A 13,390-nucleotide genomic window follows, 5' to 3' on the forward strand; every position below is an offset into this window, starting at 1 on the left:
AACCACCTTCCAGGGCCCACAGAACCAGTTCCCTGGAGTGAGTCTACTATTGAAACAAACATCCTAAATGATTCCTAAACACACACAAGTTTGAAAACCAAAGGTCTAAGGCCAGTGTTTTTCAAGCTGCAAATGACAATTTATTAGTGGTCTCCATTTTAAGAAGTATAATGGAAGTATCAGAGTAAATTGCATGCAGTAAGTACTGATTTTGTGAAATGGCTGTCAGTTATATATTGTGTACGTATGTACTCGGTCACAATAAACATAAAATTTATTTTTTACTGTGAATCACGAACAAAAGTCCGCAAAGCACTAGCTAGCCTGTACTGACTTAATGCACAATAAGGCAGAACAGAAACAAAAAAAGATAGCAAAGAGACAGAACAGCATATATAACTTAAGCTCCCCAAATATCTAAAGAAATAACAAAATTTAATACACTTAAAACTCTGACATCTACAGTAATAAGGTGTATTATGGTATAGGTAATTTGGCCAAAAAGCCAATAGCTTTACTTCAGCCAGTAACTGAAACATTCTATCTCCGTTTTTTGCTTACTGTAGCAATAATGAGCAAAACAGACAAATTACTCAAGCTTCACTATCCCCTTCAGCAGGTAGGGCAAAAGCAAGAAAAACTTAATAGCATAAAGAAGGAAAGCAATTTATTTAATTCGCAATCGAATTCCAGTTCTCGGGTAACCAAAGTAACCATCCATTACAGCCATCCTATTTCTCCTTGCTTACAACACTTAAAAATGAACGCGGAGCACCGCTATCGAACACAGCTAAGTTTCGAAAACTCCAAATATTTATTAAGTCATCCCTTATTTTCCCCCTGTGTTTAAAACCAAATCACGGAATTCGAGGGCCACAACCGTACCTTCAGATAAAGTGATGGAATTCAAATTGCCAAACTGTGGCAAGCGGGCAGTGGGTCTGCGTGTGCCCATTCCAACGCGGGAAAAACAGGGCGGCGGGTGCCGCGAGGGTCCCAAGAATGAGAGCGACGCGCAGCTCGAGCCGATGCTTCCCAGGAGCTGAGCGGCAGGCCGAAAGGGGGTATGTCACTGAGTTTTGGGGCCCAGAAGCCCTGCCTACAGCACAGCGAAAAAGACCGCGATCCCACCTGTACCCCACCCCCCTCACAACACACACAGTTGCTGAAATCCCACCCTACACGCAGGGGGGAAAAGGGGGCGATCTCAAATACTCCCCCTAAGCCGGACGCATACACACACAAGCTGAGCCAGGTCGCCGGGTGGGGAGGAGGCGTGGGGACTGCGTGGAGAGCAGCACCCAAACCTGCCAAATCCCGGGGCGACCGAGCCCTCACTACCGCTCCCCCTGCTCCGGATCCGCGAAAGAAGTCGTCCGACCTGAAATTCACGTGAGGGAAAAGAGTAAAGATGAACGAGCTTCCTGACGACCGAGACCAACGGAAAGCCCCACAAACTTACCTCAGCGGAGCCGCCGCGGCCGCTCGCTGTCAGAACCGCAAAAGTAAACAGGTGAGCTTCCGAGACGGCGTAGCGACCACAGAGGCAGTGCAGGGCCGGCTTGCGCCGGAAAGAGTCGACTTCTACAGCGAAGAGGTTCGCTGAAGTGACTGACCCCGTCCGAGGCTTAGCAGGGGTCGACCTAGTTAAATGAGAAGAGTAGTCTTTGACCCCGACTGGCACGCTCTCGGATTGGTTGATTCTGGCGTTCTTTCAAAGGAGACTTCTATGATTGGCCAGGAGACTCAAGCGGGAAGCCGGAGGGGGTGGGGGCGGGAACAAACTTGTTACTCAGGCAACAGAGAGACGCGCAGCTAACCGCAGGTCTATTTTCGGGAGTCCAGTCAGCCACCTGAAAATTTACCCAGGTGAGGAAACCCGAACCTTAGGATGGGGAATGAAGGGGTCCTCAGATGCCCTGGTACTAGAAAAACTAGGGATAACTCGAAATACGACTCAGAGATACCCCAAAAAGCCAAAAGTTGAATATAGAACAGACTTGTTCCCTAAGTACGGCTGCTCTAGACACTAAAAGCAGGACGCAGCTTTCACAAAACTCAGTCTATCAGGATGTGAGAGACAGGAAAGTTTTGCCATAAAGGAGATAGATGCTGATCAATTGTCAGAACAAAATGAACATGTGAAGGCTTCCCAAAGCCTTTCTCTCCACTCTCACACACTCTTAACATTTGTAGCACTGATTTGAGAGTGGAAAACGGTTTCCATATAGGTAGATCTGGATGCACCAAGCTAGAGCAGCCACTTCACCTGTTTTATATGTACAAGTATGATTTATCCTGGATCAGCATGCCTTGGTTGAGATATATTTTTTAGGGGGTATAACGCTGTTCAGACTGAAAAAATTGGCTTGTGCCTCTTGCCTTGTGGGCAATGCCCTGTGTGCAAGAACATGAATGCTGTGGCCTGAGGGTTCCAACGGACATTGGTCAAATCCCTTGAGGACTGAGCAGCAACCAGACCACACTTAGTGGCCTAAAACGTAATGTACAAAGACTACTTTTACCTTTCAAACCTGCCACTCACCAAGTGCTGGCTGGGGGGAGCCTGTCGTTAGACCTTACCTGTCAGGTAAGGAACTGTGCCAACAACTAAATCTGAGTCAGGGGAGAAAACAGTTTGACCACAAAGGTAGGGGTCATTTCTCCTAAGAGACAAGGATTCAGAACAGAGACTATTTCCTGAAGAAATAGAGAAGACAGGCCTGTTTGAGAGAAAATTTCAAAGTACTGAAGGAAAATTTGCTGTCTAAACTCCTTTTTAGATAGAGGTAGAGTATAAGACAGAAACAGAAATTATTGACAAGTATATTCAGTTTGGTGAAATAAAAAATAATAGAGGAACTATTAAATCAAAAGAAGCTCATTTCTTGACCTTTAGTTTTATGAAAATTTCCAGGTACTTTCAAAAATCATCTTTTATTAATAATATTTTAAATATGTAACAAAAACTCTGTCCTGTCCCCATAGTAATAATTTGGTACATTTGATGACAGTGAAAGCTAGAGACCTAAAAAAGGAAATCATTCTCGGTATTGTAAAGACAAAATCAAAATGAATTATTTTTTTAATAGGCACAAATCATTGATGTATATAGTTGTCAAGAATGTAAAAACAAAACAATTAGCTACTATATAATTTAATTCAGACAGGCAGAGATGGTATTTACTTTTGGGTTTTCAGAGGAACTTTAATACAAGAATTGCTAAATAAGGCATTATGTAAATAAAGTTGCAGAAGAAAATGCCATATTTATTTGAGAGTACATGGATTTTGAATACTTTGAAATCATACAACTATAGTTAGCACTTTACATAAGGATATGTGTTTACCTATTAAGCAAGCTCCCAAAGGACACTATTTGGTGATTCTTTATTAACTTTGATTTTTTTATTGAAGTACAGTTGATATACAGTATTATAGGGGTTTCAGGTGTACAATATAGTTATTTAGCAATTATGTGCATTATGACATGCTCACCAAAATAAGTGCAGTTATAATCTGTCACCATTCAAAGGTACTACAATATTATTGACTATATTCCTTATGCTGTACTTTCATCCCTGTTATTTTATAATTGGAAGGTTGTACCTCTTTATCACCTTCACCTGTTTTGCCCACCTCCCACCACAACCATGGCAATCACCAGTTTATTATCATATTTGTGAGTCTATTTCTGTTTTGCTTATTTATTTTTCTTAGATTCTACATGTAAATGAAATCATATGCTATTTGTCTTTCTCTGACTTATTTCACTTAGCACGATACCTTCTATTTCCATCCGTGTTGTCATGAATGGCAAGAGTTCATTCTTTTTTATGGCTGAGTAATATTCTATTGTGTATATGTACCACATCATTTTTATCCATTCATCTATGGATGGACACTTTGGTTGCTTCCATGTCTTGGCTATTGTGAATAATGTTGCAATAAATATAGCAGTGCATATATCTTTTTGAGTTAGTGATTATCTTTTCTTCAGGTAAATACCAAGAAGTGGAATTCCTGGGTCATATGGTATTTCTATTTATAATTTTTTGAGAAACCTCCATACTGTTTTCCAGAATGACTGCACTATTTTATATTCCCACCAATAATACATAAGGTTTCCCTTTTTTCCATGTCCTTGGCAACACTTATTTCTTGACTGGCCATTCTGACCGGTGTGAGATGATATCTCATTGTGGTTTTGATTTGCATTTCCCTGATCTGTTGAGCATCCTTTCATGTGTCTGTTGTCTATCTATGTATGTTCTTTGGAAAAACGTCTGTTCACGTCCTCTGCCTCTCTAATAATCAGATTATTTTGGTTTTTTTAAAATATTAAGTTGTATGAATTCTTTACATATTTTGGATGATAGTCCCTTATTGGATATATCATTTGCCAACTATTCTCCCACTCAATAGGTTGCCTTTTCATTTTGTTCGTGGTTTCCTTCACTGTGCAGAAGCTTTTTAGTTTGATGTAGTCCAACTTGTTTACTTTTGCTTTTGTTTTTCTTGCCTGGGGAGACATAGCCAGAAAAAAGTTGCTAATGCCAATGCTCAAGATTTTCCTGCCTGTTTTCTTTTAGAAATTCTGTGGTTTCAGATTTTATATTTAGGTATTTATCAATTTGTCTCAAGTTTATTTTTGTGTATGGTCTAAGGCAGTAGCCCAGTTTCATTCTTTTGCATGTAGTGGTCCAGTTTTCTCAACACCACTTATTAAAGAGATTGTCTTTTCTCCATTGTATATTCTTGCCTGCCTCCTTTGTCATATATTAATTGACCATCTAAGTATGGGTTTATTTTGGGGCTTTCTTCTTTCTGTTCCATTGATCTATGTGTCTACTTTTGTGCCAGGAACATGCTGTTTTAATTACTATAGCTTTGTAGGATAGCTTGAAATCAATGAGCATGATACCTCCTGTTCTGTTCTTCCTTCTCAAGATTACTTCAGCTATTTGGAATCTTTCCAGGTTATTTGGTGGTTACACACAAATTTTATATTTATTTGCTCTAGTTCTGTGAAAAATGCCATTGGTATTTTGATAAGGATTGATTGCATTGACTATGTAGATTGCTTTGTTACTCTGATTTTGTTTACTATATATACAGCTGACCCTTGAACAATATGGGTTTGAGCTGGGCAAATCCACTTATATGTAGATTTTTTTCCATAAATATATTGGAAAATCTGGGGAGATCTGTGACATTTAAAAAAATATTTTCTTTTCTCCAGCTTAGTTTATTGTAATACAGTATATAATACATATACAAAATATGTGTTAACCATCTTACTATGCTGATAGACAGTGACTGCAATGGAGTGGGTGAGTACTTGATAATATGGGTGAATGTTTAAATCAGTGTGTTTTTTAGTGAAACCATCATAAGATTGTATATCAATGATACTTTAATTAAAAAAAAGAATTGTGTAAAATTTTAGGCAAAATATTAGCAAGTTATATGCCCTAAATTTTTTCTTTCACAAATCATGTAGCAGGAAAAGTAAGCAAAGTAGGCTAATTATTTTTTAAAGAATAAAAGGCCAAAATAGCTCCGTCCCCCCCCAAAAAAAATTACAATCAACTGTTTTTTATCAGTGAGGCTTCCAGTCAACAGTAGGGTGTTAGTAATTAAATTTGGGGGAGGTCAAATGTTACACACAGATTTTCAACTGTGTGTGGTGGGGGGCAGGGCTTGGTGCCCCTATTGACACTAAGAATAGAAGCAAATGGAATATAGAAAGCATGACCCCAGCCCTCACAGAGTCTGACTTAATCTTAGGTTACTGATAATGCTTCAGTGTCATGGGTCTCAAGCTACTCTGGTTGAGTATGCTTAGTTCCTAACTGGCTCTAGTATTTTGGTAATGAGGTGGTTCTATAGTGTCTGTCTCTTCAGCTCACTGTGGCTAGTACCAAGAGAGATCTCCCCAATCACACCTATATCTATGAAGGCCCTAAGAGCTCAGGTTGATGTGGTAAAATCAAAGTCTCTGCCAGAGAGTGAAAAAAAATCAAAGACCTAGAAAATTTATTTTCTAAATAACCAAATCTCAAATAAAAGATTTAGCTATATCTTTTGTTTTTAACAAAACTCTACTTAAATTTTACTTAAATTTATTCTTGGCCTATTTAAGTGGCAATGCCAGATTCAAACATGGGCAAAGTGGCTCCAGAATGGCTTTTACTTTTTTATCACTACATTATGCCACCTGATTAGTATAGGCAAGAGGAAGAATGCATTGCAAGGTACAAAGGCAGGAGAGATTATAGGGTATGTTTAAAAAGTAGTTCAGTTTTTTACAGAATGCAGATCACATGTAGGAGAATAATAGGAGAGAAAGGCAGAAAATTAGATTGTGGTTATATCTTGAAGGACCTTGATTGCTAGACTGAAGATGAACTTAATGTATATCTAATTTACAAATAAAAAATAGCCCTAAAAATAAATAACACTGCATAGTTCATAAAAAGCATCTTGTTTTAGTTTTTCCACTGTGATCTATTTGTGTCAAATGAAGTTAGTATGTTTTTAAGAAAGTATAATAAATTATTCTTAATCTGTTAGACTTCTAAAAAAGTTAGTAGAATTTTGCTCTCCATTGAATTTAGAATATTTTTCCCAAAATTTCACATTATTGTTTTTCTCTTTTGAAATTTTGAATTATTTAGTTAATCTATTTGCAAAGTATTGGTGATTCTTTTGTGTCTCAAAATGCAGTATCAACAATGATTTATTTTGTGTTTGCAGATTATTATTACAGTTGATATGGTAATACGTATTTTCATCGAAGTGCCAATTTTATTATGATATTTTGACTCCAATCTAGCTAAGTATGAATTTATGCCATTTTATGCCAGCATAATTTGGTAGTTAAGAAGTCCAATTTCTAATATGCTTCAGATATATGAAGTGAGACTATAAATTATTTTGAATGATTTGTTTAACAAATATACTCAAATATATACATCCCAACGAATGGCATGCCCCTCAAAGCTGTCACTTTGGGAGGCTCTCTACTTATTCTAATGCTGTTATTCAAATTACTTGTGAAACTACTCTTGTAGAATTTTCTTGAGGTCTACAGCACCTTCTTTTGAATATCCTCAAAGTAGCAAATCTTCATATTTTGAAAGTAAATGTGATTTCTAGATATCTAGAAATCACTTGGAGACAAATCTGATGTATAATCAAATTGAGTGATACCATAATGATACCTATTTTCTTGGTAATACATATGAAGGCAATTCCAAAATATTTTGAGCATTAATAGCATAATTTACATCACCTTCCAAGGTGAGTACTTTGAAATACAACATTTGTATGAATTTAATCATGCTTCATTCAGTATTTATCAACTGCTGATACATGCCAGCTTCAGTTATTAAGATACTCAGCTTACAGGTATAGCTTCCCACTGGCCTCTCACCAAATGAGAGAAGCTTCCCAGATGGTGGGGATTTCAAATTAATCTGCTTTCCCTAAATCCAGTATCCAGTGTACCCACAGTGCCACAGCCTTCCTTCTTACACTTCACTGTGACTGCCCAGGTGGCAAGATAGCATCTGATGCAGTGCCTGGTCCGTTTTCCCTTCTCCAGCTATGACGTTGAGCCCTGCCCTGTTCTAAACCTTCATCTAGCTGCCAACTCCCTCACAATCCTTAAGAGCCACACCCTGCCTCCTATAACCTCAGCTACAGACCTGAGTCCTACTTCACCCAAAATAGCCTTCACTGTAAAAACAACTATTCAACCTTTCTGGTCTGAAACAATGCTCATATCTCAAAACTCCTGCTGTCATGGCCCTGCCAAGCACATGAGAATGCATGAACAGCAATTCCTATTGCTACCCCAAACACTTATATGGGCCTTCTGAATCCCCTTCTTTTGGGTTAGCTCTGCTGGTTCCAGTTCATTCCCATCTCACCAGCCCACCACTGAGCTCTCACAAGCCTCATCATCAAGTACCTGTGGGAGCTGGCACTATGTGCCAAATAATAACATTTTTATATAGCTTTTCATATTTTAGCAAGCTCTTTCACCTACGTTGAATAATATGGCCATCACAACAATTTTGTAAGGTAGGTAATACTGGAATAATTAAACAATCTCTGCTATATTTGTCTTTTAAAAGTATCATTGTACAATCTCAACTCAAAATACTATTTACATCATTGCACCCGATATGTGGACCCATTTTCCCCTTTTGTTGTTCAACACAGAAAATGTTTCAATAAAATTTTTGCTTTTGATGTTAAGTAAATATTTAATGAACTCATCATCAACTGGGACTTTTAAAATATAAACAGGTGCCTCTTTGTTTAATTTAATGTGCCAATTCTTCATTTCTATAGCAGATTAGCAGGCCATATTGTGAGAGAAGATTGTTTTTTAACCTCTTATTTCACCTTTTCCAATTTAATGAGTTTCCAGTGTAATGAGTTTTATCATTACCTTATTTGACATTATTATTAGAAGTATTATTCATGCCCAGAAAAATTAAATTTTTAAAGGATCAATAATAGCTAATATATGTTGAGTGCTTATTATGTGCCAAGCACTGTTCTAAGTTCTTTTACATGTTTTAAGCTACTTAATCCTTCTAACAACCCCTTGAGGTAGCACTATTATTATTCCCATTTTATAGATAAGTAAAATGATATATAGAGAACTTAAATGATGTGCCCAAAGTCACAGATTTCAGAAGTAAATGATAGATACGTATCTAGGGAGTTGACCCCAGAGCCCTTACTCTTAACCATTATGATATACTGACTCTGTGTTAGATGTACATGGCAATTTAACATTTGTTTCATATTCTTGACATCTCTGATAAGCATTCAGATCAGTTTTACATTTAAAAAATAAAATCAAAATAATAGTAAAATGTAATAAAACAGAAGGTTTGTAAAACACCATTTGCATACAGATTGATTTTGACAGGTGATTGTACACGCACACATTTGAGAATCCCTTTGTATTACTATTCTAGGCACAATGCAAAAATTTTAGTGGATCATTTAATCAAAGCACTAAAGAAATATTTCCTGTGAGGTAATTTAAAAAAAATAATGTTTAAAAAACATCGGCAGAAGTATAGAAAAGATTCCTGTTACATTTATGCCCAAATCACTAACAATAGACCTAATTCTACAGTCTTTATTCAGGTTATTCATTAAAGTCTGACACTTCCAAAACTCTTAAAGATCCTGAATTCCTACTCCAAATATAACTGTAGAGATTATTTTAAATAGTGATGTCTGGTTGGGAAGATTATTGGTAGTTGTAATTTTCTTATTTATAATTTTAATGCAGTATTTCCTAAAATTTCCACAATAGACATATATAGTATCACTATTATAATCAAAAGCAATTTTGTGTAAACTTTAACTAGTCAATGACCAACCCATTAGAGTTCTCACATCTCAATATAATGCTAAGCATCATCAAGAGTTGATAAAGAATTTAAGTAAAGCAGAAGGTACAGGCCTGCCTGAGGCAACCATGTGAAATGAGTTAAGTTCCTGGAGACATATCCCTCAACAAACATCCTTTTGAGTTCACTAGGAATATATAGCCTAAAGAGTATACCTGAGGCAGATAAAGAGGTAGTCTACGAAAGTACATTTCCAAATAACAATGTACATTCTATGTGAAACTGACATACACTTTCTCTAGAGACAGAGCTGAAGAATCTGTATTTTTAACTAACTTCCCAAATGATTCTGAAGGATGCTGTAACCTGAGAATCACTATAGTAGGTGTTTAATAAATGCTTGTTAGAGTAGGCAAAAAGTGTTAGTAAAGCAAGCTAAATACTTGAGTTTACTTACTGCCCCAGGTCTGTGAGTCAGTGAAATACGTATATCTGAAGGAATTTACAAGCATTTTCAAGGAAGAATAAGAAATAATGGAGTGACCCAGTGAAAGAATGGAGATATGGCAATTGAAAAAAAATCTTCATGTCTTAAATAAAATAGAAGTCTAAAATACCTCTTTCTGATTATCTTCTTCCTCAGAATATGGAATCTGAAAACATGGAATCTGAAAATACAAGATCTGAACATATGGAGACTGAAACAACTTCTGCTGAAGCTCTGCAAGCCCTGTCTAACCTGCTTTATCCCAAAGAAGAAGACGATTTTGAGTCTGGACAGGTGGTAGTGTATTTACAGATGAATTAGTTCTCTTCATACTAAGTTGTGAAATTGCATTTGAACAACTCGTTCCAACCTTGCTGTGGGAGCAGGGCTGTGTCATCTGATACATTCACAGGAGGTTGCCAAGCTGATTATGCATGAGAGTATAACCTCTAGTACATTTCTAGCAAACATAATTACATTTTTTCTAAACTACCTGAACACTGAACAGGAAAATAGTTCTGTAACTATGGTAGCAATAACCATATTTCAAAATGTTTGTCATTTATATTTATGGTCAAAGAATGCTTGACAACCATTGCATCAAGTGGTAGCTAGGATTTTTAAGCCTAGAGAGTATTTCTATAAAACAATTTCAATTAGACAGTATTAATTTGGCCCCCAAAATCCAGTTCCCTTAATTTTTTTTTTTTTGGTCTACACAGGAAAGTGGAAAAGGAAATATTATGAGCCAAATAATGTGACAAACTAGCTTTAGCCTGCTATAAGTGGCTTCCGGGTACATGCTCAGATAGAACTATGGAATCTAATTAGTTGACTAGCATTTGCAGTCAGGACAGGTAACCCCAAGGAGGCTTGCAGTAGCAAGATGGGCTTTTTGGTTAAGAGAGTTCTGTGAACTGACCTTCGGCCACCCCACAGCCACTGCCCGTATTCTCAGAATAATCAAAATACTTTTATGTAACCCCCTGCTCTCCATTCTCCTACTCCTTAGATATCAGTGAACCTTGGTTATCAAACTGCCTGTGTGGAGGCAAAGAAAATTTGGGGTAGAAATCTCATACTATAACAGAATATGTCAATTTACTTTAAAATTATTTTAAATGAAGTTTTTTGTTGTTATGACCAGTTTACCATGAACATACCTGTCACTTTCTTCCTCCCAAATTTTTTTTGCCATAGTATGGATAAGCAAGTATAATCTGTATAGGCAGTAAATTCAGTGGCTCAGATCAGCACTGGATTGAGCTTCCACCCTCTAGAAAGAGCTGAGGTAAAGCAGGGCAGAATCAAATAAAACATGCAATGGAAATAAAATTTGTATAGAAAGGAAACTAAGTCAGGATCAGGAGCCAAGATAAGGAATGAAGAACTTTGGTCAGGGAAAAGTCTTAGTAGAGAACAAACAAAGAAAGCCATGTCGGGACATTAATAACAGCATTGAATATATTCAGCAAACAGGACATAAGAGAAAAAGTTAGGAGCTATGTATTAATGAAGTTGAGAAGGCAAGCTCATTTTTGCTACCTTAGCTGAAATTGATTGATACGTCCCAGGAAAGGTAGGGTTATGCCGTATAGAAAAACCATATTAAGTATTTCAGGAACAGTGATTTTGAATAAACCAAAGTGGAACTTGTAACTGGAACAGATTCAGAGATAAGAAATTACCCTGGTTACAAAGCCCATTCCCTTTGGTGTTTATGTATGGAGGTGTTTATTTGCATTTAGAAGTGTTTCTAGGTGAAAGATGAGTGCTTAGGAGAATAGGATCATTTTACCAAATTGTACAATTTATAGAGGAAAATTACTATAATAGTGTATGATTCTGTATATCAGTATTATGCAGTTTTGAGATAATCGGTCATTCAAACACTGCAGAAACAGATGTCATTAGAGGATATAGAATTGGAGTATCAGAACTGTGGGAGAATAATTAATGTTTCTAATGAGCTAGTAAGTTTTCCAGGAGAGGAATGGCTTCATTTTTTAACTTGTATTAATCTTGGGAACTGCAGAATGAGTACAAGAATGATGTTTTTAAAAATACACTCTCTGAAAACAGCATTAGAGCAATAGCATACACTATTGGTTTATTTACAGTATCCCCACCACTAATTGTTAAGAATCTAGGCAATTGAGAAGAGATGGCCTGTTGTTTTTTAAACTCATAGGGGGATCTTAAGACACTCTTCACTGATATTGTAATAAGGATGTTCTAGCTCTCTTACATATTGCAAAGGGCATGAATTGCAATGATAAATTGCTCAGATAATTGGTTGTGGATTCATGGTAAAGGCTGGAATGATATTCCTATTGAAAATAATTGCCAGATGGTTTTTAATGTTTTTATTATCCTGAACCATCTTTTTACTTTTTACTTGAAACTTTTATTTTTAATCAGTTATTTTCATTAAGTTAATAAACTGAAACTCCTCCACTGTTCTGATATACTAACCCAATTATCACTGTCCACAGACAGCACACCAATTTTTGTCCAGAATGTTTACATTTTTATTTCTATGGATTTTAATTTTACATGGAAGGAGGCACTCAACAAAACAAGAGGCCCTCATGTCCCAAGAAATGCTTTATCCTGATTGACTATTAGTATTCTGGTGATTAATAACTTAAGAAAAGCACTACAAGTTCATGTGACCTTAGTGATTAAAAAGAAGAAAAGGTACAGAATATTGTCTTGGGATTTTCACACAAAAATGCCTGTAACACCTTAACTGGATACCGAGCACTTTTGAAGCACCTTTAGGAAAGGAATAGTCAGTTAACCATCTCAGAAATCTCAGTTGAGATGTTATAGATTAATTGCTGATTTATAGCTGTTGAAATAGTTTAGCATAATAAAGACACAAGTGAGCTTTTCCATCAGCTTTCAAGGACAGACATTATTCCTCTTGCCCAAACAGGACATTATAACTTTTATACATGTCTAAAGTCTTGGGAGGTAGGGGCAGGGACCTGAGAAAGGAGAGCTAGAGGTGTTGTTTGACAAGATCCAATGAGGTAACAATTTTTTGACTGCCAGCAATGGAGTGAATTGGAGCTGCAGAGTCTGACAGCAAGAATAATTAGTAAAAAATAGGGATTTTCTTGAAGTATCAAAGAACCCCTGAGAGGAACCAATGAGGTTGCCACTATACTGATGGTGTAATATGTGTAATTCTTAGTTGGAAAAGGGAAAACTCTTCCTGTAGTGGTGAGTTGGGGGCAATCCTGTGCAGAAGATGGCAAAATAAATTTGAACTTGTATGAAAACTAAAGTCATTCAGTATGTATATGACACTGTTAATTTGGAGTTGCTGTTTAAATCTGCTAGTTCAGTGTCATAAGGTGGTAGGATGAGGAAGTGACTCACACTCAGTGGAAAGAAGGAAAAGCTGTTACCAGGAATTTTGAATGAGCTACTTGATGTCTAAAAATTTAGATTTTATTTAGTGGTTTGTATTTACTTCTATAAAACTTACCTATACTTTCCCAAACTT

At 36.7% G+C, this 13,390-nt stretch overlaps 2 protein-coding genes across 7 annotated transcripts in view; one reads left to right on the forward strand and one right to left on the reverse strand.

The window, feature by feature from the left end:
* Positions 1–1,666, reverse strand: part of NUP62CL (nucleoporin 62 C-terminal like) — a 67,040-nt gene extending 65,374 nt beyond the window's left edge. For all 4 annotated transcript variants that reach the window (XM_017640368.3, XM_017640367.3, XM_017640364.3 and 1 more), the window contains exon 1: positions 1,463–1,666. The gene's annotated coding sequence lies outside the window, so the exon portion shown is untranslated. The remainder of the gene's footprint in view (positions 1–1,462) is intronic.
* The window catches only part of DNAAF6 (dynein axonemal assembly factor 6), a 44,818-nt gene continuing 32,712 nt past the window's right edge, over positions 1,285–13,390 (forward strand). Inside the window, exons 1-2 of one of the 3 annotated variants that reach the window (XM_073227627.1) lie at positions 1,285–1,513; positions 10,030–10,170. In XM_073227627.1, coding sequence (XP_073083728.1) covers positions 1,412–1,513; positions 10,030–10,170 — 243 coding nt within the window. In that variant the 5' untranslated portion in view covers positions 1,285–1,411. Of the gene's footprint in view, positions 1,514–1,793; positions 1,870–10,029; positions 10,171–13,390 lie in introns of those variants that run through there. The other 2 variants (XM_073227628.1, XM_073227630.1) reach the window with 2 other exon arrangements.

The sequence above is a fragment of the Manis javanica genome, chromosome X (genome assembly GCF_040802235.1).
Source record: "Manis javanica isolate MJ-LG chromosome X, MJ_LKY, whole genome shotgun sequence".
NCBI lineage: Eukaryota > Metazoa > Chordata > Mammalia > Pholidota > Manidae > Manis > Manis javanica.